This window comes from Limanda limanda, chromosome 11 (genome assembly GCF_963576545.1).
Source record: "Limanda limanda chromosome 11, fLimLim1.1, whole genome shotgun sequence".
Lineage (NCBI taxonomy): Eukaryota > Metazoa > Chordata > Actinopteri > Pleuronectiformes > Pleuronectidae > Limanda > Limanda limanda.
In genome coordinates this window covers 11889698-11915464 of record NC_083646.1, presented here as the reverse complement: position 1 = coordinate 11915464, position 25767 = coordinate 11889698, and the positions used below count along the sequence as shown (strand labels likewise).

The 25767-nt window shown below is 41.9% G+C and overlaps 2 protein-coding genes across 3 annotated transcripts; both read left to right on the top strand.

Moving 5' to 3' along the window:
• The first annotated feature begins 4983 nt into the window (after positions 1 to 4983).
• prpf3 (PRP3 pre-mRNA processing factor 3 homolog (yeast)) lies at positions 4984 to 11045 on the top strand. The gene is made up of 17 exons (XM_061080432.1): positions 4984 to 5136; positions 5591 to 5744; positions 6189 to 6319; positions 6524 to 6691; positions 6782 to 6868; positions 6968 to 7248; positions 7341 to 7459; positions 7545 to 7732; positions 7868 to 8034; positions 8173 to 8255; positions 8422 to 8565; positions 8650 to 8749; positions 8878 to 8991; positions 9104 to 9222; positions 9956 to 10033; positions 10118 to 10173; positions 10281 to 11045. The coding sequence occupies exons 2-17, from the start codon at positions 5600 to 5602 to the stop codon at positions 10428 to 10430; spliced, it is 2130 nt and encodes a 709-aa protein (XP_060936415.1). The 5' UTR covers positions 4984 to 5136; positions 5591 to 5599; the 3' UTR covers positions 10431 to 11045.
• A 193-nt stretch (positions 11046 to 11238) lies between these two features.
• Positions 11239 to 24973, top strand: rprd2b (regulation of nuclear pre-mRNA domain containing 2b). 2 transcript variants are annotated; one of them, XM_061080428.1, is made up of 10 exons: positions 11239 to 11434; positions 16946 to 17075; positions 17230 to 17447; positions 17577 to 17629; positions 17722 to 17848; positions 18342 to 18517; positions 18681 to 18963; positions 19100 to 19357; positions 19939 to 20103; positions 20192 to 24973. In XM_061080428.1, exons 1-10 carry the CDS (start codon positions 11239 to 11241, stop codon positions 22225 to 22227), a joined length of 3642 nt encoding a protein of 1213 aa, XP_060936411.1. In that variant the 3' UTR covers positions 22228 to 24973. The 2 variants fall into 2 exon arrangements, with proteins under 2 accessions (XP_060936411.1, XP_060936410.1); XM_061080427.1 differs by having other exon boundaries at positions 19936 to 20103.
• Positions 24974 to 25767: the final 794 nt, after the last annotated feature.

Here is a 25767-nt window from a genome sequence, read left to right as displayed (position 1 = left end):
GCATATTTTAAGTGGGAGTGGTTTAATTTCTTGCTTTCAGACAGGAGTGAAATCAGCCATGGTACATGCACACACACACACACACACACACACACACACACACACACACACACACACACACACACACACACACACACACACACACACACACACACACACACACACACACACACACACACACACACACAGTTATAAACACTCATGCACACACACGTGGGCCACTCCCCACCACACACTCTGACTGGCTGATTTTGTGATGGGCCTGTCTCTGACACACTGACTCTGCTGTGGCACAAAAACAGAAACCGCCCTCCCCCTCCCTCCTCCCCTCAGCCTGCCTCCCTCTCAGCCCCCCCTTGTATCCATGCAGTTTTTAGCAGAGACGCTAACCCCCCCTTCTTCTCTTCATCTTTCTCCTCTGGAGGATGGAAACGAGGGGCAAGAGGAAAAGGACGGGAGGAGGAGGATGTGTGGAGGGCACAGGGAGGAGACCTCACTTCAGCTTTGTGATGCATGAAGGACATATGCTGATTTTCCCACTTACTTTTTTTTAACAATGATTTCATCTTCTTGTTTGTGTGTTTTTTTACTCTTTGTGTTCTGCTTTTTGAAGTTTAATACCCCCTCCACCAGCACTGGGTTTACCACATGTCTACAGTCCGCCCTGTAAAGCACCCTTTATTGCTATTGCATCACCACCGCCCTCAGTTGTTTTCACTTGTGCCTATCCAAAAAGCATGCGTCGGATTAATTGAGCATGTGTGTCCGTGCATGAATAGGATTGCACGTAATGGACTTACTGCCCCTCTGATCCCTTGCTGTGTAGGTTTTAATCGTCCGCATTCCCGTTATTGGTTTTAACAAGTCAATGATTCCAGGATGTCTGTCCAGTAACCTGCTGTACGTTGTGTTGTGTGTAATGAAGTGAATGAGGCTCTTATTCACTTATTCTAAAATTCCCCTCCCCCAGTGGTCTCCAGTAAAACTCACGCGAGGTGAAGCCACACTGTGACTTTACAATTGCACACACACACGCTCGTGTAGTCAGACATGGTGGGAGCAAACACACACACATGCAAACACACACACACTCTTACTCACCCCAGTCCTCAGGGGGTTTCAGTGCCGACCAGTCCCAAAACAGCCTCGATGCTCATTAAAACTGCACAGTGGGCAGCCCCACCATGGAAATCAGAGCAAGTTTGAAGTCATCTCTGCCTGGAAGGAGCTCACCATGATGACGGGCCCTTGGTCTGCCCACCATCTGTGGTCCCCATCACCATGACGTGACCAACAGGGGACACGGTAAATACAGAAGTACCAGGACTACATTTTCAAGGACACACGTGTATCCTATGACATTGTGCGTGATATTTGGGGCACGCCCGAGCTACAGGCAAAAAACATCCTCATCAGTTTCGTTGGCCTAAATGTGTTCTCGGGAGCCTGCCCGTGATGAAGCCATTTTACACACGCCTGCTCAATTATTAAATGCAGTGAGTGGAAGGGAATCACCAGATAAAATACGGGAAATATGCAGCCGCATAAAGGAGGTAGAGTTGGGTTATGAATGAGAGAATAAAAGCTGAAACCTTTAGTAGACAGTTTGAGATTTAGTATTTAGAACTCACGCTGAGACATTCACTGAAGTCATGTGTGAAGTAAAGACAACGGCGTCCCCTGAGATTGGATCTTCCAACATGATTTACAGCCCGTGTCAGATACAATGAAATAAAACTGGGTCAGCATGATGAAATATATCATAGTCACACACTTGATGACTCAAAAAACTGGATGAAGCAGCACGGGACCCTCTCAACTTAAGCCATAAATTATGTTCTTATGTAATATTTATGTGGAAGCATTAATGCACCATAATACACTCAGCTGACATCACATTATTGGAAATATTATACAGCAATCACAAGGAAACATTTGTGAAGGCTTTTACAGATTCTGAACAAAGATTTACTGCAGACTAAATAGTTTCACATTCCACTGATATAATACATTAATTCATGCAATTCTCACCACACATTGTTTAAGCTGCACAAGCTGGTTTAAGTCAATGTGTTTACCAGTGAGGTTTATGTGCGTGTGTGTATGTGTGTGTAGTTGTATAGAAATATCTGCGGTATTGTCATATTATGTGCTGAGGTGTCATTACATAACAGTGTCGGCCAGAGAGAGGTGGGCGAGGGGGGTCGGCGCGGCTGTGTGGGTGTGGGTGGGGAGGCAGCACATGTGATGTGCCAGTGAGGAGGCAGCGCCGTGGGTCAATCTGAGTCTGTTCGTGTGTGTGTGTACTCATTTTTGTTGTTTTTTTAGGAGCTTTTCCAGCATTAACCCCGATTTTGTCAGGACTATCAGATCTCATGAGGACCAGGCTTTGGTCCTCATGGAAGTCAATGCAAGGTCCTTAAAAGGATAGCTTCCCAAACCTGTGTGTGTGTGTGTGTGTGCGTGTGCCTTATATTTCCTGCCCCGGCTGATCATTTGATTACAACCAGATTAAAGCAGTATCAGCGTATATGTCGTGCAAATATATAATGGTGTTGTTATTCCTTAATTATTAACCTTAGAAATAACTCATATGGGGCTGAGACAATCAATTAATCATTTTGTAGATCAACAAAAAGCAACAATACAACCACTTTGATCATCTTTTCTTTGCCTTTGCATAAAGACCAAACCTTTGGTGCTTTTGGCTTTTTATTTGTGAGCTTTTTATACGTTCTGGATTTTTCACGGCTGATAGAACAGAAAAACCCATCTGAAGATGTCGCTACAGCTACAGAAAACTATTATTGTCATTATCGATTATTTTGCAGTTTTCTTGACTAATAGATCAATTTTTTTGGTCCAGAGAAAATAAGTAATTGCAAAAAAAATTCAGGTCTAATGTCTTCTTTTGACTGACCAACAGTTGAAAAACACAAAATATTTAGTTTACTATAGTGAGTTTTGTTTTTTTATTGGTCAAAAGAATCATATCGAATTGACCTTGTTTGTGTGTTTTGATTTGACACTTGCAACAGAGGGGTCACAGAGGGGTCACAGAGGGAACTGGATCCAAAGTTGCGTTTCTATACACAAAGAGGCTTGTGGTGTTGGAAGACTCACAGCGTTGACAAAAGCAAATATATGATGATCAAATGTCTTTCTGTTATTCTGCGGTGTTAATAGGACTCTTCCTTTGAGTTACCAGATACTGAAATATCGTGCAAACCACGTGAGAGCACAGTCTGGTTATTCAGATAAACGGGGCCGTAGGGAACTTATTAACCTGAATGTAAACAACCTGAGTGGCGGGTGAGTGAGTGAGTGAGTGAAAGCCAGAAGGCTAATTGTGACTGATGGATTCATAAAGGGTGGTGTTGATGATGGGGTTGTGCGGTTCAGTATAAGTTAGTTAAATACGGTCGAAGGGAGAACCTGTCTGGTAAACTCTAAACTGTTTATCCTGGTGGTTACACACAACATGAACAGTGTGAGTGGAAGCGTGGATGGTGGTAGAGAGAGTGGGGGGGTGAAGGGTGATCTGACAGACGGGTCTAGCCTCAGGCTCACTATGCATTCATGCTCACACTACTACAACTGCACTGAGTTGACCCACATCATGCAACGATAGAGAGAAAAAACGGGTGGGTGGGCTTACAGGGGAAGGAAATGGAGATCACCTGATTATCCCCATGTTTGCAGCAGGGGACTGGGTTCAGTACGTTGTGACTACTTAGGCAAGAGCTGGACAACGTTTCTCTCTAGTGACAAAAAGGAGATTATGGTGTTTTGATTTAAGCCAAGAGTTAAGCCATCTCTTTAGAGGAGGCAACTGGATATGGAAAATAACCAATTTTGTTATAGACAGAAAAACTATTTTTGTGAGGGTTAAACTGTTCACTTACTGATTTATAATCTGATGTTTTATTTATTGATCAACTTCAAGATAGAGCCCCAAAAAAAACTAAACAAAGAATATATTTGTTGAAACTTAAAAAACAACAACAAAGGATAGTAACTACAAGAGAAAGTAAAAATACTTTGTTTGTGTTAGCTCTTTATCTATTGAGACTTAAAACATTCTGACTTTAACAAAATACAATATAAACAATATTTTGGAGATCAAATAATCAGCCTAGAAAATACAGGAAGTGGCCATGTGTTGTTTGGACAAACATGTAATCTGATCCACTGAGAGTCCATTACTGAACAATGTTACCCAAAACTGACGTCATAATTTCAGCGAGACATTTGGACCAAAATGCATTATAAATGCATAAGAAATATTTTTCATTTTTACATATATTTTGAGCTTAAGCGTAATTGAGTTTTTTTAACATGAAAATTTAAGTTAACTCTAGACCTTGAGTAGTAGGTTTGACAACAATTAAAGTTGTATTGCCTACTACTGTTGCTGTACATTGCTGTAATATTGTACCACCATATACCTCTCCGTTCCAATCACTTCTGACGAGTAGCAGACTTCAAGAACCTTTTCGAGGGTCCTTGAAACATTTTGGCGTCGTTTTCGCAACTTGCTGCGTGCTTCTGTATTTGCATGTTAGCATTTGTTATGAATTTTTGCGGCACATGATGTTTCCTTAGTGTGCATTTTTTTTTATTGTTTGCATGTTGTTTTCTTAATTTGCATCTGTTTTTATTGTTTGTATATGTTTTCTTAATTTGCAGTTTATTGGGCTCTCTGGGCCACCATACCAAGACATTAAAGTGCACTTCAAACATCTCTGATTTACCATCCAAACAAAACCGAACTAAGAAGAAGTACATAACTTCAAATAAGAAAGAGAAGAACGTCAAATACAAACGATTTAATACAACGTCTCTCTGTAAAACTCTTTTCTCTGACTTCTCATCTTTTCATCATTAGACCGCTTCCCTCGGACGCCGCTAGGTGGAACCTATGTGTGGAACGGCCGAACACAAGTTCTGCCGAAGAAGAGTCTGTTTCCGGTTCCGGGTCGTGGCTGTGAAACGTTGTGTGAACGGCGCAACTTTCAGCAGAAAGTTTCTCAGATAACTTGGCGGTTGGGCTGGATTACGACTCACAGGCTTGATCATTTCTTCTGGACTCTTACAACAAAAGCGGTCTGACCGAGGATAAAGGCAAACAGCGAGGTTAGTATCTTTCTCTGAGCAGCTATCCGTCGGTGTTGTTAGCTGGCCGATAGCAACATGCTAACGCTAGTTAGCACCCTGCCGTGGAGTTGTTACGCATGTAATTAATTTAAGCTCGTGTGTTTCGACTGGTTTATATCAACTAGTCTGACATTGAACAGACGGTGTTACGTTTAAGTCTGAGTGTGCGTCTAAGAGTTAATATCATCTGAACGTGTGTGTTTGTGTAGCGGTTGGTTAGTGGATTGTGTTTGCTTGAGTCCACGGGGACTGTGGTAATCTTGTCAAAACTATTTATTGGTTTTCAACATCAAACAAAAGGCGGAAACAAATAAGCAGATTAAATTATGAAATGGCTAAAAGGTGCAAGAAGTCACGCAGTTAGGTGCAGACCACATGGTGAAAATCGCATGTATGTGTATATGTTGTTAACTCTGTTGTTGTTGTTGTGCAGGATCAGAGGATGTCTCTTCCTAAGAGAGAGGTGGAGGAGTTGAGACCATGGGTGGAGCGCACTGTGAAGAAAGTGCTCGGTTTCTCAGAGCCCACCGTGGTCACTGCAGCTTTACACTGTGTTGGAAAGGGGCTGGACAAAAGGAAGACCATAGGTAACTGTTCTAACTATTTGAATCCTGCTATTTTTCATCTACATAAAGTCTTGCGAATGTCACACATTAGTCATTCTGAGTCAGATTTCATTCTCCTGTGGATAAACATCAGCCACACAAAAAACAACTGTACAGTCAAAGCTATAAACTCCAATGGCTTTAAGGTACATCATATAGGTATGAGTGACCCTCTTAAATAATGTTATGAATTGTAGTGTCATCAGTTATTGCAGATTTCTTTTATGATGATCCAAGAGCCCATTTGTCAACTTGTAGTTTCAGCTTTAGCTTTGATACGGTCAGGGTCACATGAGTGATGAGCAGATAATTGTATGTATTGTAATCACAGTGATCATATTTTTACTGTCCAACATAAAGGCACTCTAAAATGTTTCAAATGATACTGGCTTTGTTTGCATTAATTGACATTTATTCCTCCCACAGACCAGCTGCGTCCTTTCCTCGATGACTCAGCGGGGGGTTTCGTGGAGCGTCTCTTTGAAGCGCTGGAGGAGAGTCGCAGCGCCCGCGGCAGCAAAGGATCCGGAGAAAAGAACCGCAAGAGAGACCTGAAGGTACACAAACACCAGAGGAGACTTTTATACTTGATTTCCACTTTCAAGTGGAAACTGGGTTTCATGTTTACACATACGTTTCTGAAACTAGATAGTTGAAGAAGAAAAAGCTTAAGATAATTGTGCAAGTTCTCCAAGTATTAACACCGTGTCTTTTTTCTCAGGTAATTTATTTGATCGCCATTTCTGTTTTGATTGTCTCAGGATGTGTTTGGGGATGAAACTGACCCGAGTGCCAAGCGAGAACCTCAGAGCGCAGGAGATGGGACCGTGGCGAAGCGAAAACGGGTCCCTCGATTCCAGGAGGTGGAAGAGCCTGAGGTCATCCCTGCACCTCCAACTGAGAGCTCTGGTATGCTCACCAAATTGCAGGTATGATACTCCACTCTCCACAGTTACGGCATAATAATTTATTTTATAGCATTATAATATTTGTACCCGTCCCCAAACTTTCTCTAATAGATTAAACAGATGATGGAAGCAGCCACAAAACAGATCAAAGAGAAAAAGAAACAACTGAATTTTTCATCCCCAGCTCCTCCTCCACAGGTAAGACATTTTCCCCATGAAAACTCAGATTTTTCTCAGTATCGGGCATTTCAGACAGTTATAAAGTATTAAGCTGTTCTTATTTCTCCCTGATTTTAGATGTTTACCCTTGCTACACCACAAATGGAAGCCTCCACAGTATCACGGCTTCTCAGCAGCAATGCTGCTGCAGGTGGTGGTGGTGCCTCATCCATTGCCCCCTCCCAGGCTGCTAGCTTTATGAATGATGCTATCGAGAAGGCCCGCAAGGCTGCTGAGCTACAGGCACGCATCCAGTCCCAGTTAGCCCTGAAACCTGGTATCCTCGGAGCATTGGGAAACACTGGGCCTCACAACCTAGTGGCACTAGCTAATCTACACGCCATGGGAATTGCTCCACCGTAAGTAGAATCTAAAGACGGGTGGGGGGGCGACGACATTTTAGTAATTTATCTTGATGTGGCAGAGTGAAAACGGACAGTTTTTCCTGTAGGAAAGTGGAAATCAAGGAGGTGAATAAGCCAACACCTCTTATCCTGGATGATTTGGGAAGAACTGTGGATGCAAGTGGCAAAGAGGTTGAACTCACACATCGCATGCCCACACTAAAAGGTACGAATACAGAAGCTAATTAGACAGAAACAGTCTTAATTTCTTGTTTTGATGTTTCTAAATAAATTCCCCTCTCAATGTTCAGCTAACATTCGAGCTGTGAAGAGAGAGCAGTTCCGTCAGCAGCTGAAGGAGAAGCCTGGTGAAGACATTGAGTCCACGTCCTACTTCGACCAACGTGTTTTTATAACACCAGCTCAACGCCCTCGCAGGGGCTTCAAGTTCCATGACCAGGGGCGCTTCGAGAAGATTGCTCAGAGAATTAGAACTAAGGTTTGTTTTTAATTCTCTAATATTTTCATTGTCAGCAGTTGTCTGCTCTCAGCCTATTATGACTTGAGGACTTTGCAATTATGGTTCACCCAACTTGACTTTTGACCCTCTTGTGCTGATGTGTCCCTCAACCAGGCCCAGTTGGAAAGGTTGCAGAATGAGATTGCCCAGGCAGCAAAGAAGACAGGAATCCAGGCGTCCACCAAGCTCGCCCTGATTGCACCCAGGAAGGAGATCGGAGAAAAGGAGGTGCCCAACATTGAGTGGTGGGACTCCTTCATCCTGCCCAACAACGTAGACTTGTAAGACCCCACAGCTTTTTCCAGCTTAAATGCAGTATGATTTTAGGTTGAATTTAAAAACTGTGCCAAGCACAAATAATTAAACCGTTTGTACTTAATTTAGTTTACTGACATGTCTTTCTTCTTAATCTTTTGCAGTAGAACCGAAACAAATTTTGAACAGCTGGAGTTATTTGGTGTGACCAACCTTGTGGAACATCCTGCACAAATTAACGCCCCAGGTAAGTGTAGAGGAGATTAAACGCGAGCTGTTAACTTTTTAAACTTGTGTTTCATATTATCATTATGAAGTAAAGCAAAAATTGGTGTCTTAATGGTATTTATTTGATTATTACCATACTAGTTTGCTGGAATTATTAAAGTATTTCTATGTGTGGGGGTTCACAGTTGACACAGATAAGGCAGTCACGCTTGGTGTATACCTGACAAAGAAAGAACAGAAGAAATTGAGACGACAGACGCGAAGGGAGGGCCAAAAAGAAGTTCAAGAGAAGGTCCGTCTGGGTCTCATGCCTCCACCAGAACCCAAAGGTACCTACACAAACCTGCAGTTACAATTTGGTGCAGTGCAAGATTAAACAGAAAGCAACTGATGATTGTTTTTCATTTCCACAGTGCGCATCTCCAACCTGATGAGAGTGCTGGGGACGGAGGCAGTTCAGGACCCGACAAAAGTAGAGGCCCACGTAAGAGCACAGATGGCCAAGAGACAGAAGTTAGTAACACAATCAACCCTCCTTCATTATCTTCTTGTATCTTGCAGTCATGAAGAATCACATATCATATTAAAGAAGAATAAAAGCCCTCCTAAAGGTTTTTCTAATTGTGTCCCCCTCTCTTCAGGGTTCATGAAGAGGCCAACGCCGCTCGCAAACTCACAGCAGGGCAGAGGAAAGAGAAGAAGGTCAAGAAGTTAAAAGAAGACATTACTAATGGTGTTCACATTGCAGTGTACAGGTGTGTATTTGTTGGGAGAGATCAAACACTATATTGCAAATACATATATATATCAGCGTTTGTGTGTTGTGATCATGAAAGTGTGTGTTAATTGTTGCACCTTTCCGTACAGGATCCGTTACCTGCAAAGTACTTCTAAGAAGTTTAAAGTGGAGAAAAATGCCATCCAGCTGTACCTGTCCGGCACAGTAGTCCTGCACAGAGATGTCAACCTTGTTGTAGTGGAGGGAGGTAAGGAAAACGTGTCCATGACACCTCACAGGGAAATGATCCTCAGGTTTACAGTGTTTTTTGCCAGTTTGACCAGTGCTTTGTAAAATATATATATATATATTTTGCCTTGGTTTGACATTAAATGCCACCCATTGATATTCTTAATTTCTAAGTAATGATCAGTCCATTTTCTCCCAGTTCAGTACATGATTGATCCTTTTCAGCATTTCACTGTGGTTCTATAACTCTTCCTGCACTTTTTCCTACACACACATAAACATGCGTTACAAAAATTGGGAATTTTTTATTCCCAATTTAACCCGAAAGGTTGAAATGCTGTCTGATGTGTTGTTTATTTCAAATATATTGAACCTGCTTATGTGTCTTTGTCTAGTGCACAAGGTATTAAGAGGACTAATGTCAAATATCAAATATAATTTGATTGTCCCATAGGGAAAATTGTCTTGGGCCAAAATGCTACATCAGCTGCAGATATAAACATATTACAATGGACAACAAAAACAAAAACAAAACAGTACACAAAGACATGTCATGCAAGACCCATAATAGAAAGGCAGAATAAAAGTTAATTGAATATAGCAATTGCCCTAAAACAGTTAAAAGGATAAATAATATTGTCACCATTTAACGATCGTTTTTCCATTCAAGTTACACCTTGAAGAAAATTAAGTTATAGAAAAATCAATCTCATAATTGATGTATTGTGCCTCTGGACTTTCACTCTGTTTAGGCCCCAAATCCCAGAAAAAGTTCAAGAAGCTGATGATGCACAGAATCAAATGGCAGGAACACAACAGTAAAAGAGATGGTAAGTTGTCTCTGGAGTCTTTTATCCCAGTTATCATGTGTTTGAGATTATTTAACAGATACTTAACTCCTTATTCTTTATTAGATCCTGATGGTGACGAGGAGGCCAGGAGAAATAACAAGTGTTGGTTGATTTGGGAGGCGAGTTTCTTACATTCTATTTTATTGAAATGTTATATTTTTCACGTTTTTAATTGTCCGTTTTTATTTTTAATCTCATTTAAATCTTATTCCTCTTGGTTCTTCAGGGAACAGCCAAGGAGCGTAGTTTTGGAGACATGAAGTTCAAGCAGTGTCCCACGGAGAATATGGCCAGAGAGCACTTCAAGAAGCATCGCACAGAACAGTATTGGGACCTGGCCCTCAGCCAAAGTGTTTTGGAAACCTCGGATGACTGAAACCTGCACGGAGCTTCCGTCCACACGCCCCCCCCCCCAGACCTACAACGGCACAGTCAGGAGATCCTCACTGCTGACCGGCTGCTTTCATCTGCCCAGCACACAAACCTAATCCAGAGACTTGAACATAGAAAAGCAGGAAGAATAATCCTGTGTAGGTCTTTACAAGGATGTGTGACAGATGAGTGTGTGTGTGCCTGCATCATCAGTCTTTACCCGTAGGCACCTCAGTCAGATCTTGTAATCTCTTATAGATTAGCAGGATCCAAGGCTATATATGAAGACGAGAAACTGTCAGACTATATCCCAACAGAATTTTCTTTATGATGAATCCCCCACATGTCCACTGATGTTGTTCCCTGTGTGAGTGAATCAGTTTTTTTCGCCTTCATCAGTGAGCGACTGCTGCTGTGCTAACACGTGTAGAGTAAACCTGGAAGCACTGGAGGCTCCAGTTTCAGGACTGACTGGTATTACAGCTACATTTCACAAAATAAAAAATCTCCACAATGCATTTTATTTTCTTTTGGATAAAAGAGTAAATCTTTGACTCACCTCTAGCGATATCTCTCTGTACTATTACAGTCAAAGCCTTAAATATACATCAAAATGTAACCAACATGTGTGCTTGTTTTTGTATCGGCTATATTAAACGCCCCTGCTATTAAACTTCTACATGATCCGTGACGCTGTTTGATAGTAAATATAGTTGTTTACGATGGAGTGGGACAAGGGGGCGTGTCCTCTCATTACATTATCTGCTCCATCCATCACCGTCAGCGAGCCATCGGCACAGCGAGCTGCAAAGATGGCGGCCGGTTCTGGGGCTGCGAGCGGCCACGGAGCCCGAGGATCCAGCGCGGCCATGGAAGCGTCTCTGGACCGCAAGTTTCAAGGAGTATCCAACACCATGGAGGCCATTCAGGGACTGTCCAACTGGTGCATTGAAAACAAGAGGAACCACCACCTCATCGTTCGCCACTGGATGAAGTGGCTCAAGAAATGTGAGTAGCTAGCATAGCCGCCGAAGCTAACCCGCTAGCGTGCGCACTTTCGGCTAATTCACGTTCGATTTCTGAGCTGCTCGGGACATTCCACCGACGCTGCTTGTGGAACCGAGACAGTCTGTCACAAAATAATGTTGATTTATCTCCTTAGGTCGTTAATTCACCGCATCTTCGAAATGCAACACTGACGTTATCACTACTCGAAATAGCCACTAATGCAGCTAAGCTAATGCTAACAGCTAGCCCTGGTTACAGCAGGGCCTCGCTGGGTGCACGATCATCGAAAAAAGCAACAACTCGATTCTGCACTTTTGTGATAAATTGTCACGCACGACACTGCTCTCTAACATCTCAAACAAGGAACTGTGACTCTGAGAGAAATGTGTTCACAGCGTGTTGTGTTAGCTTCAGTCGGGGCTTTGCAGTTTGATGTGTGTGGTGCATGATTGATTCTGTCATGAAGCAACTCATTCAATCGATGTCAAGGTGAAGTCCGAAGTAGAAAATCGAATCCAATGCCTTAGAAAATCGGAAGATGATCAAGAGAGAGGCTTGTGTGTGTAAACCAAGCCAGTTTAATGTCGGATCGTAATCTGCTGATGCATCTTGCAGGAGCTCTGACACCAAAACACTGAATATCAAGCGTTTGCTTACTTTGATTCAATTTTATCTCGTAAACTGGACAATAAGTAGCAATATAAATAAGAATCAATGGTGCAGGTGCCAATAGCCAAGTACACGTTCTCAAAAATTGTACTTGAGTTAAATGTAATTGTAGTTGACATTTCATTGACATGTTGTAGTTTTACCCCACAACAGATTAGTAGACATTGTAGTACTTTTTATTCTACTACATGTTTTTGTTTGCAAGAGGCACTTTGCATTATGCAGATAGATAATATTAAAAACAAACAGATTCATCATACTATTAAGGTTATTGTCCATTGGGGGAAATGTATAAGCTACTCAATGGAATATTGAGTAAAGTTAATTCAATTTAATCCATTATTTTACCTCCAGCAACAATACAAGTGATACACAAAGTATTTCAATATGTAAAACATGTTATTCTAAAATTCTGAGTGGCTTTTGTTCTTTCAAATATCGTTTGATGCTGAAACGTTATGTTATTAGTAAAAGTTTGAATGGAGGAGTCAGACTTGAGTAGTTCCACAGTATGATAAAACTTAAGACCTCAGCACCTCTTCTGCCTCTGGAAAGTAGTTTAAGTTCATAGTTAATAACTGTGTTGTAACAGGTATTCAAATAAATCCCAGTTGGTGGATCTAATGTAGAGAGTGATAGTTGTTTGAATGTACTATTAGTCCAATATTTTTGTTATTGCTGATATATCCAAATTTAGTACATTTTGCATGAAATTAAAAGTTACTAAGTTTATATTTACTGTATCACAGGTGTGTCTGAAAACGTAGCAATTGCATTTGTTCGAATAAACAATGCAAGTAGAGCTGCAAATGACATCATTGGATTAATCTGTTGATTGTTTATCTGGTCTGGGATCTGAGGTTTTGTGACTTAGATGCTGCCCATAAAATACTGCAATTAGTGGTAAGAGGTAATATGCATGTTCATTTATTAAATTAGCAGTAATCACTAGCCGGAGCATTTCATTGTGATCAATATTTACTGTATTTTTGACGATATCTTAAAAGAACAAAAACATCCAGAGATGAAGATTGTGTAAGGAGATGTGGTTGAGATTAACTAACTTTAAATTTAAATTACGGCAGGATTTATGTTAGTGTGGTGTGTGTTGTAGGACTTGTTCTTCATTATTGCTTCTGAGTGGATTGAAGGTAATGAGGGGGAGTGAACTGCGGTTCATCTGCAATGTCATCATATCTTCACTTTTTTATACAGTGAAATTGTGAGTTAGCTTTATGGCTTAGTCTAACAGTATACAGTGTTTCTGAAGTTGGTTATTTTGCACCATGTTTGATATCATCTCAGTACTTGGTATTAACATATGCATTTAGCAGTGTTTAGAAACCGAAAAGAATATATATTTTTTAAAAACCTTTTTAATTATCCCACATTCTTCTGATAAAGTTTGGTGTGTAAGCCTTGATGTTGACCAATAAAGGATGGAATATAATGTTAAGAGAGGGAATTTGGTATCATACAAAACAAATATTGATTTGATCTGCTGGTTTTCGGTTTCAAAAGAAAATTCTTATTTACTTAGTGGCTGCTGAAGAAGTTTAGTTTCCCGTTTTTGTTTGGAAAGAGTTTCCTCTGGTGGAGTAATGTTTAGTTGATGTAGAAGAGGCTGGTAAAAACCTAGTCAATGTTTAGGATGAATAAAAAAAATGTTTTTCCCGTGTCTCAAATCAGATACTTCAGTTAATGGACTTCAGTCTGTACACATCATATTACCATCTGTGTGATCACGAGCCTCTGTGCTGAAATTAGTAGATTTGTAATATCCATTAAGGAGTTTCTGGTTAAATAGTCAGTGTCTGTTAAGTCATCATGTGGCTACGGCCATCAAGAAAATCCCACCCCTCCAACAGTGGTAACAAAACAATGAATGACAAAAGCTTATGCTGACAACATGTAACAAACTTCTGTGCACTGGCTAAGCCATTGTTTTCTGATGGAGAACAGCGACAAGTAACCAAGGGCCGATCTGTCATCATAATTTATTGCCACTGGGTCTTTCTATCAGAAAATGCTCTATAAATGTCCGAAAAGGGAGAAAGGTGATCCATGGTGTAAGTCTATCAGTTTCCAGTCAAGACTACAGGGGTTTTCTTTTGTCCGACCTTCTAGGGAGATATTCGTTTATTTCACAACACCACCAAGGAGGTTATGTTTTCACCCATGTCTGTTTGTTGGTTTATTTGTTTGCAAGATTATACCCAAATTTGGTGGAGGGGTACGGCATTTTTTTGTGTGGATTAAGGGGTGAATTTTTTCACTCTCATATTATTGTTTGGCCTTGGTGGAGGTTTGTGCTCTACTCTGAGCTATTTTAGCTTCAGAATGTGATTCAATTTTTTATTGCAAATTTTGACTTAATTATTAGCTCAGAAAAGAGACAAAAGCTTGTCTCATGTGTGGATGAGTGTCAGACATTATGTGAATATCTGCAGCATGACCTCATTACTCAGCACCAGTTGTTTCTGGGATATTTTTTTCGGGTATACTGGAGGTGCAACAGTTGTAGCTTTGTAAATGCTCCGTAAACAAGCTTAATTGATTGATAATCTAATGAGGCACTGCAATGTTAATTACATGGAATAATAAAAAAGAAGATTCCGTTTCCTTCCTGTAATGCTACTAATGTAGATGACATTTAAAAATATCCTATAATGTACAGCATAGGTTCATGTTGATCGGAGTGGTTTATATTTATATTTTATATTTATTTATAGTTACAGTATTTGTTATGCATGTGTCATTTTGCTGAAGAAAGCCTTTTTTGTTCAAAGGCTCTGGCGTTGCAATTGCATTTCACATTTGTGAAAAGAAAAAATCACTTTCAGACTCCTAGACTCTTTCCAGTTTGTAATGTAGCAGAGAGAAAATTAGCAACAAATCATTCTTTGAAAGTGCAACGATCATTCACAAATGACACAAACCTTTGTTGTATGGACTGAATGAGACATCGCACTTGACATGTCATACGTATTGTGTGTTTGGCTGTGTTTGTGCATGTTGAGTTGTGTTGTTCCTCACTAGATACAGCTCCTTCTTATTCTCATTTAATTTGAGGTATTATTATGAATCTGTTTCAAGTGGACCCTGCTTGTTAAGGGTATAACACTGTGTAAAGTGTGTTTACATTTTAAAATCCTCATATTTTGGGGTAACATTTATGTTGATATTTAGGAGTAGAGACGCGTACATTATTTTATATTGTTGGATGAATGGTATTTTCGATTCTTAATTTCTTTCTGCATTGGTATGACTTACCTCATCTGTGACCAGCCCATGTGTGGCTTTTGGAAATTGTGGCACTTTTTTTTGTCTTAAACAATGGTAGCTACTTGCTGATGTTACTGAGGTATTAATGTTGTCTTTTAGAATATAAGATGCTGTGACGTCTGCTCAAATGTGACACAGTAAACAAACTAAAAGGCAGTATTTTCTTCCCGGAAGTCAGAGAACATAATCCAACACTTGTGCTTATTGTCTGTAATTGAATTCTGTTCAAATCCGGCGTCTCAGTGAGCTGTTTAAGGGATCAGTAGATATGATACGGTCCTTGCCATTGTATATCTTTTGATGGCAATGGCTCACTAATGCTAAAGTGAGGTGACCATGGAAACATATTTTTAGATTTAGGAGTGTCTGTTTTTACTGGTTTGTTTTATTTCATTTGTCAATCTTCTGTTTATCTTTTCTATTCTGTAATTTAATCCAATGCTTCAAGGCTTGTGTATGAAACCCAGCTGACACAAAGACAGTTATCATTGAGTTGAGGTGTCATGAAACTGAAACACTGATAATGACGTTCCTTATGTTGTAACAGAATACAGCAAGATTGTATCATTCATGATACTTCCAACTAAATGTGTCAAAAAAATCTTTTGGGACAAACATAATCAAGTAAATAGTTTGGTTATCTTAATTAGTTCAGGACAGATAATAACCCAGAGATAACAGATTCCATTGGCACATTCAAGTCGGCAGTGTGGAAACGTTTTGGTGACCTAGTAGCTCAGAAATATAGGTCTGAACTGAACTGTGGATTTGTTGCACCTAACATATTGTGGCATGTCTGCGGCTCTGGCTATATAATGCAGGAACCACTCCATATAAGTCTAATTGATCTTAGCAATATTAAATATTACAAATAGATAGTTAAGCCTTGTATTTTCATTGGAATAAAGAATCAAGCAAGGTTTCAGTGTTTTGATTAAATTATAGATGTTCTTAATAGAACTCAAAGGTATATTAACTAATATTGCTCTGCTTTCTGCAGCAGTTCTGAAAACACTATTCAGCAAATGCAGTGCTTGTTTTGGACATGTCCTTCTACATTACATTCACCTTGTTTGCCAACTTTTCTTCTCAGATCAATCTTTCTTGTAAATCAGCAGCAGTGGTGGGTAAAGCAAACAAATTGTCCACATGCTATAAAATGTCTTCCTCCAAATTTTGAGGGATTTATATCTGCTTAAGGAAAACACCCCTCCAAGCCACCCCAACGAAATTTAAAAAAAAAAAAAAAACATTTCCTTCTCATTCATTGCCACATTTTTTGACACAGCCTGGGCAAAAACCTTTTTTTTAGGCTAGCTTTATTTCTAAATCTTACTTGCATTTCAAATACCCACAAGTAAAGTATATTCGCAGACATTTCAGACACAAACATGGGGAGACGGAGGAAGAGGTGGGACATTTTTCTAACAAACGTCCCTGGCTGCAAAAGAACCAGTTTGCAGTTACGTCATATGTATCTTACCATTCCGGTATCAGACCGCCAGAGTAATGTACAGTCCTTATCTAATACCGTCTTGGTTTTTCTGCTTTTTTCAGCTGATACCACCCACCGCTTGAATCTCTTCTACCTTGCCAATGATGTGATACAAAACTGCAAAAGAAAGAACGCCATTGTCTTTCGTTCATCCTTTGCAGAGGTTCTCCCTAATGCGGTTCTGCTTACTAGGTAAGTAGTCAGGGTTGGTGTTTACCTGTGTTATTAACCATTTGTTAGAAGTCTTTGTTGTTTTACATTTTCATGGATATAACTGGCTAAAAAGATTCCAAATCTGCTCATCTGGTACATGTTGTCATGTTATGTCATCATTTGTCCATGACAGGGATATAAAGGTACGAAGATCAGTGGAGAGGATCCTAACAATTTGGGAGCAGAGGAGTGTGTATTCTGAGGAGCTCATCACCCAGCTCAAAACCAACTTGACCAAAAGGGAAAAGGACCGAGAGAAGCAGAAGCAGAAGGAAAAGGAAAAGGAAAAGGAGAAGGAAAAGGAGAAGGAGAAGGAAAAGGAGAAGGAAAAAGAGGCTCCACCTGCAAATAGTCAGTTTGTCATCATGTCAATCAAATCTAATAGTGCAGTTGTCTTAAGTTGCATCCAACTAATGTTAGATGGTGAATTATTTCCAGAAACAACTGTCAGTGTATATAACATTTATATTTTATTTTTAGCCCCAGCTACCAACAAAGCTGCGCTGAAGTCCAAGATTGTAGCCGAGTTCACAGTAAGTTTTTTGTTGTGTTAAATAGCTTTGTCCTGCATATCGTATATTGTCGACCGTTGCTCTGTAAAACTGAATTTTCTCCTCTTCTCCAGCCTCACTCCCTTGTCGAACAGTTGTCGCAACACAAGAGAGCAGTGGCCGAAGAGGAACTCAAGGAGAAGCAGCTGGCAGCTCTCAGGCTGGATGTCTGCAGCACAGAGGCCCTCAAGAGACTTAAAGGTCAGATGTCACCAAGCTTATTTCTGCATCAACATGAACTCATTGTCCTTTGCACTTTGTCTTAAGTCCCAAACACAACTGACTCTTAATGCGCCCACCTCTTCATGACATGTGATAAGACATTACTCATTTGTAGGGGAGGTGTAGATGTCGTCTGTGGGATTTCTGCCAATGTTTTTTAAGTAGAAAGTTGTTTGTTGCAGTTCACAGTTAACCCTCAGGATTACCATAGTATCAAGTATTTGCGTTTTAACTGATGCTGTTGATTCAGTACCTAATGTATATTCTGCTGTAAACAAGAGATCACTAGCATGCCTAGTGAATGTTTTGGTTTTAGACTATATTATACTACTATATACTTATTGAGAGTAGATATGGCTTTAGTGAAAAGGCTGATACAGAAGTAAAGGAACTTAAATGTCATTTGAATAATTTTAAGGAAACATAATTTGTTTTGTATTAAACCTTTGCTTGTCAAATTCTCCTGCTGCAGACAAGGCAGGAGGGAACAAGTTTGCGAAGGACGTTGAGGACGGCAGTGTAAAGCTGCAGGAGTTTGTCAGCTTCCTGGACCAAGAGTTGATAACAGGGCCTCCTCTGCTGGAAGCTTTGGGAAATGCAGACATTTTCTACGAGATGCAGTACAAGGAGGTTAAGATTGTGGCCAATGTGAGTATTGTAATGACATGATTCCTGTATTTCTTTGTAAGGAAAGTTGGTGAATTGATCCTAGAAAGGAATAAATATTACAATAGATGTTCAATTAGACGTTATTTTCCATATCTCTCGTTTAATTCCGTTTCTTTTACTTTCTTGCTGCTGTTCTGTTCAGGCATACAATGCCTTTGCTAACCGTGTGGCCAGTCTGAAAAGGAAATTGGATTCCCTCAAGTCGACTCTTCCTGGACCTGACGACTCCCCCATCCCCTCTCCCTCTGAAGATGCCCCCTCCCCGACAGGCTCCGACTCGCCCTTCCTGGGACAGGTGGCTACTAGAGCCCAGGTGGATCCAGAGCTGGACGGCAAAGCAATGGATGAAGGAGAAATACAAATTGACAACAGAGATATGGAGGACATGGATATGTCTGATGAAGAATCTGATGCTGCCACAGCAGGTTTGTGGCTGCAGAGTGTTTTAGGTCTAAGGTTACAGTGTTAAAAAAATCTATTCATATCGAGTCTGCACTGTTGAAGGGATGTGATTTAGATTTTAAACCATATCAGGTCTTTTTGCATTATTGTCCTCAACAGATGAGAAGAAAGAAAAGGCATCTGCTGCTGTTTCCAAGGCTACAAAGTCTGATTTGGCCCCAAAGCTTCCAACTACACCTACAAAGGCTGTTAAGACGAATGCTAACACAGCTGCTGTTACTACGACTACAATGACTCCCACCTCTGCCTCTGCTCCGAGTACTCCCATCAGCCCGCTGGGAGTCAACCTGGCGAAGGTCGACTTAGGAAAGATCAGCTCCATTCTCAACTCCCTCACGTCTGCTATGAAGAATACAGGTTTGTTTGGGTTTGGGACAAGATGGTAAATTAATGATCAATAGTTAACATGTATTTAACAATTCCCCTGGGATCATAGGCATTGTGAGACTCAGTTAAATTCACAGTCAAGTTCTGACAGATACACACGGGACATTTCTGAAAGAACAATGTATTTTATTCTTTGGAAGTTATTGGTTGTAACTGTTTTTGAGCAGAACAGTGGCAGGTTTCTGTTTAAACGTAATTGTTTACCTTAATGTAGCATTAAATGGTTTTAATCATCTTCCTGATGCAACACACTCCTAATGCCAACAATACGATACATTGCATATATTATAAAGTAAATAACCAATGTGTGATTCACCCCTGTTGATGTGCAGTGAGATTCAACACAATACAACTTTATGTGATATGAGGCAATTATGTGGTACAAATAGCTTGATTCTGTGTGCCCCCCCCCCTTCTTTAATGAGAAGAAGTCTTACCTGACCTGAGAAATGATCACTGCATGGTGTAGTGCAGCGCAGGATTACAGCTATAAGATTTTAGTTTAGAGCTTCAAATATTCTGTCTCTCTGTCCTTGACTGTCTATCAGCAGCTAGTTCGTCACCTCGGCCGTCTCCTGGGACTCCCACCACCCCCTCTACCCAATCAGCAGCCTCCAAAGTGACCCCTCCTAGCCCTGCCCTGGCCAGCATCCTGTCACGTGTTGACATCACACCTGAAGGCATACTCAATGCTCTGTCTAAAACAAACACACAAGGTAAGATCTAGGAACCCTGCTTGTATTTTAAATTAAAGATGATATTCAATTATCTAATCTGTCCCCCTGTGTTTCTATCTTGGCACAGGTTTGTCCTCCCTCCTGCAAAGTGTGACAAACACCTCCTCGGCTCCTCCCACCAGAACCTCCCCCGAGTCTTCAACAGTTAAAACCCCACTCAGCCCAACGACCCCAAAAACAAAACCCAGTTTGGGGAACAGCCTCAAACGTGAAGCATCTGGAAGAACCAGAGAAACCTGGGAAAAAGAGAGACAGCTGTCCCCTCCTCCACCTCCTCCCCCTCGTCCCACAGTTCCTTCTGTCTCTCCCCCCAGTCTAGAGTCGAAAATCAACAGTTTCTTGCAGGGTAATCCAGGTTTTAGTCTTGCTCTAGGTGATGCCAGTCCCGATGGGGTGGAGGGGACTCCAGTGAGAGATGAGGCGGCTGGAACCCCCACCCAGGATGAGATCATGGACACGCCTGGGAGTGTGCCAGAATGTCAAGGGTCTTCTGGAGGTCATAACCTCTCACCCACAGCCTACCGCAAGGAACCCTGGGATGCTGTGATCACCCCGTCAGGAGGCAGCAGCGATGGAGAGTTCCTGAGCTCCTCTTCTTCCCGATATGGAGCTGGGAAAAAGAACAGCACAAAATTGAAGGAGGATGAAGCCATGATTATGAGGAGACAGGTCTCCTCCTCCCCCAGTAATGACATGAAGGGTAAGAAAGATGGACAACACAACCAGTTAAGGATGATGGGCCTCAACAGAGCAGGAGAGAGGAGACTCTCTTCAGGCTCTCGTAAGACCAGCACTGGCTCAGATGACGGAAGTCTGAGTGGAAAAAGAGAAGACAATGGGAAGGAGGGGCAGTACCATCGCATCGAGACCCTCGTGTCCCCCTGCACTGAAGGGGCACCGATCCAAACTCTGAGCTACTCTAATCGGCCCCTTGCTGGAGAGCGCATCAAGACGGTAGAGAGCATCCGCGTGATTGGCCGGGGCTCTCGGCGAGGAGGAGGAGTAGGAGGAGGAGGAGGAGGGGCTGGCGGCCGGCCAGGAGGAGCGATGTGGTATGAAGAGGAAGAATACATGGAAGCTCCGCCTCCCTCACCCCGCACTGGCCCGCCTCCTCTTAACATCGGCCAGGGAGGTGCAGAGGACATGAACCCCTCCATGCCACCTCCTCACCCACAACTCCTCCTCCCTCCTCATCTCCACCCGCCTCCTGGCCATCCTCACCCTCACCCACACCTCCCTCCCCAAGCTCAGTTCCAAATGCCCTACCACACGGACCCTCCACCATCACACCACCACCACCACCATCATGGTCCCCCTCCTCCATCCTCTTTCTTCAGCAATCCTCCACCAATACCCCGACCCCCTCCCCCCCCTTTACCACAGCACAGCTCCTTGCCCTCTGCCGTCATGGTGGGAGGAGTCTTGGTCCCCCTCGACCGTCCCCTATGTCTTCCTCCCCAAATCAGACCCGACGGTGTTGAGCGAGGAGGCGGGATTGGGAGCAGAGGAAATAAAGGTGCTCCTCCCCCCCTCATGACATCATTGCTAGGTGAGCCCCATAAGATGCCCCGCCCTGGCACAGTTAAAGAGCCTTTTTTCCCACGCCATGCCCCCCCCCTCCACCGTCCAGGCGCCCCTGGTGTCCCTCCACCTCTACTGGGCAGAGTGAAGGAGCCACTCAATCTACCTCTTCCCCCCCGCTCTCCCTCCTCCACATCCTCCACGACCTCTCCCTCCACGCCTAATTCCCCGGCCGTCGACTCCGCCCCCGGTCGCCTCCCTCCTCAGTCCGCTGCCCCCCCGCTCCAGAAACCCCCTGCCAGTCCTCCACCTCAGCCCCGCAACCAAACCTCCAACCCCGTCCCCCTCCTCAACTTGCCCACTTCTCGGCCCCCCAACCTGTCAGGTCACATGTCACAGAGACCTCTGCTGCGAGGCCGTACACCCCCCCACCACCATAACCAAGATCACCACATGGGGGGCCACCATAACCAAGATCACCACATGGGGGGATTTCGTGGGGGCAAGCGGCACGGCCCTCCATTCGCAGGTGGTCCTTTCCATCACGGGCAGAAGAGACCCTTCCTACCCCCCCGCTACTGAAGTGGTCGTCTATAACAAGCTGAATGAAGTGCAAGCCACACATCTAGCGGCGCAGTGTGTGTGTTAGCCCCACTGGTATGAGCCCAGATATCTTTACTCTGTTAATTAGCTTAAAAACTACCTTGAGTCATGTGTAAATAACTGATTAAATTGTCATGCTTCAGCTCCGTAGGCAGCGTCCTTAAACTGTACAGCTAAGACTTCAAGCTAGAGTGTTGTGTATCAACCCTCAATCTGTCCCTTCTTCCCATTTCTCCATACACACTAGGAAGTAGTTTCATTAGGTTCAAGAGTGACATAACAATAGGAATGATACAGATAGTTGAAGCAGAAATTAAACTATACCTAGAAATGTTCTACCTGTGTGAATTTTGAGTTACACCACCTGAGAGCGAGTCGGAGAGTGAAAAGGAATGGTTGTCGTGAGATACAGAGGAAAAGAAACGAGAAGCAATAGTTTGATTAAATGAGCGTATTTGTTTTCTTTTTGAGAGTTGGTTGAGAAGATCTGTTCCCTAAAAATGAAGCTACAACCAACTTAGCCTGGAATAAATACTGGAAAAGGGAGGAATTGTTACCTGGCTCTGTCCAAATGTTAAAAAATAAATCCAGGTACTAACGCCTCTAAAGTATTGGAACATGAAACTGACCTATCAAGATGACATGTGGTTCACAGTGAATCATTTCATCACTGGGCACAGTGACTTCAATGAGCCTCTGTTGATTTCCTGACTAACCCGACAGCGACAGCAGGACTCCAGGAAGTTTGCTCTCGTTCACAGCAGGCAGATCAACAGTGTTACTGAAGCATAAAAGCTATTTGCCCATTTCCAGTCTTTATGCTACGCTAATCATATTTTATCACCAGCTTAATTTTTGAAAGACAGATTTATCCCCCCAAAAAACTAATCACAGTTTCAAAAATGTCAAACTATTGCTTTTAAAATGTTTAATCGAAACGATGAATGTTGGTTTGAAAGTTATCTTTTTCTTCGTGTGAGTGCGTCTATTTGTCTGGGAAAAAAAGGTATTTCTCATTTGAAGTAATGAGATTTGTGTCGCAGTTGAGGTTAACACGTGTTCATATTTCCAGAGAACCTGCTGTAAATAATATTCTTCTCCTGCTAAAACCCTTTTTTCACCTTTCTATTTCTCCCACTGTATATTTCTAAGCTTGTAAATATAAAAAAGGAAACTAAGATGATGCAGCTTTTTCTCTTCAAGCTCTTGTTTCTGGCTAGAGGAAAACGACCACCTCTCACGCACCTCTCGTCTTTACTGTGATTGAGGCCTTGGATAAGCTTTTAGCTCCCGAAGAATTTCTCTGCAGTTATCTGTCGCTCCTTTCTGTCCTCCTTTTTGAAAAACCACCACGCAGAAGAGGAGGGTGAAGATAATTCTGTTTTTTATTTCTAACATTAATGTCTGCCTGTGCGCGCTTCAAGTTAGACTCGAGTCATCAAGATACTCCGTAGAGGATGGCGGGTGGGGGGGGAGACTTCAGGTTGGACCACACTCTTGCTCGGCTTCAACATGTACTGACTTGAATAAAATCCAGAGTTTCAACTCAACTGGGGGGGAGGTATTTTATTTGGTCACTATTAGTCTTGAATTGCGCTCTCTTAGTTTAACTGCGCTGTAGGGCTGTATTTTCTGCCTGTTCACCAAGAAACTTCTCATTAACCTACACAGCTGCTGCCATTTCCATTATTATTTTGTTTGCGCTTTTTTGTGTTTTGTTTTGTTTTTCTTAACAAGATAGTTGTGGTAATTTTCTAGCAGCAGCACCCACATGAAATTACATTTGAGCCAGTTAGGATTGTTTTTAAAATGGTTTCTTTAAATATTTCAGTTTTGGCCCCCTCCTTCTGATTTATTTCTTTGCTTCTTTCATGCTTTCGCCCCCAAGTCCCCTTGTGCTCACTTGGCTTCGCCCAAAAACACTCAAACATGAGTCAGCACGACGTCAGCAGCTGTCTTATACAGGAGCTGTTGCCGTGATGCTGCTCTCTGCCCTGCACTGATGTGTATCTACACAGTGAGAGGTGCAGGCTGAGTGTTTCTATCCAAGCCTCATATCTCCAGAGTTTGTCTGATCATGGAGTGTGTGTGTGTGTGTGTGTGTGGTGTCTCCTTTGCTCATTCACAAGTTGACCTGAAAGTACATCTTCATCGACACACACTGGGCATCTGCAGATGTTGCCGTGTAAAGCTGGTAAACAGATACATTATAAAAATGTAACAACAAAGATATTTGTCACCACCGTGTTGGCACGTCCTCTGAGATCTTTTACTGAATGTCACACAAAGTCTGTTACTACTCTATGTAAACTGTTCTCTGTCTTCTCTGCAGTCACAATCCAACCGCTAATTATCAAGCACCATAAGTTTGGTGTGTGCACAGAAAAACTGTTAAATATCTTTATGCTCACTCAGCACCTTCTGAAGACTTGCATTGCTCTTGTAAATAACATCTTTTACGTTTTCCTCTTAAGACAAGTTTGTTTGAAAATGACTGAAGATGTGTGTCTGTGTATATTGAGAAGTTGCTATTACTGCTGTTCTCATCAATGATGCTATATCACTGGTCTTCGAGTGTCCAATCCTTTCTGGTGTGATGCACACATTCCGCAGCAGTATTTTGACACTTTTAAATTCGCATACATCCTTTTTTTACAGAACACATGACAGTATTATATAGCAGACTTGTTTGTTTTTTTGTTTTTTGTTTTATTATTAGTGCTTTAATGGGACGACTTCTGTCAATTATCCTCACACATTTAATATATCTGTAATTTTGTTTGTGTTACTGACTGTAAGCAGTCGGTGCTCTGTCTAAATTTTGCTGTTTTTGACATTTATTTTCTCTTACAAAGACCTCAACTCACTTTTTTCTCACTACCTCAGTTTGTGGTTTCCACTAAACATTTGCACACCACAATACACACAGTTCATGGGAAACCCTATTTTCTGGGAATGTAATTCCAATTTGTTGCAACAACTACTGATGTCAGTTTTAAACTACCGCATTACTCATTATCACACAGGCTCTATTAGCTTAACTTAGCAGCCATGACCTCGGTCACCATTTCAAAGAATAACAAGCAGTGGCTGTGTAGCTACATCTAAATGTAGTGTTGAATTAATATGACACAAGGATGAATCTCCTTAATGCATTCATGCATCGAGTCCGCTTCACTGGACATATGGACATGTTTTATTGCGGCTTTAATGCTTGTGTAGTGTTAATCATACAAACAAACTGGTGCTTACGTATTTCTGCTGTATTTGCACCACGAGGCCAAATTAAAAGCTCCTTTTTTCATGCAGATCTTTTTTCACTTGAAAAGATGTAGCTGGCTTATATTATAATATAGGATCTATGTACATGTGTGTACATTCAGCTTCATTTTACTGTGGACATGGTCACACTAGTCCCAGATTTTAAATTCACCAAGGGTTTATGAAAAGCTGGGCAAAACGGCAGTAAAATGGTCTCGGTGGGATGAAAATTCATTGATGGGCGTCTGAATACATGTT

Coding starts and splice junctions, on each gene's coding strand:
- rprd2b (XM_061080427.1), top strand. CDS start 11,239: ATGGCGGCCGGTTCTGGGGCTGCGAGCGGCCACGGAGCCCGAGGATCC. Junction 17,849..18,341: donor GGCCCTCAAGAGACTTAAAG/GTCAGATGTCAC, acceptor CTCCTGCTGCAG/ACAAGGCAGGAGGGAACAAG. Junction 18,518..18,680: donor AGGTTAAGATTGTGGCCAAT/GTGAGTATTGTA, acceptor TGTTCTGTTCAG/GCATACAATGCCTTTGCTAA.
- prpf3 (XM_061080432.1), top strand. CDS start 5,600: ATGTCTCTTCCTAAGAGAGAGGTGGAGGAGTTGAGACCATGGGTGGAG. Junction 8,750..8,877: donor CAGATGGCCAAGAGACAGAA/GTTAGTAACACA, acceptor CCCTCTCTTCAG/GGTTCATGAAGAGGCCAACG. Junction 10,174..10,280: donor AGTGTTGGTTGATTTGGGAG/GCGAGTTTCTTA, acceptor TTGGTTCTTCAG/GGAACAGCCAAGGAGCGTAG.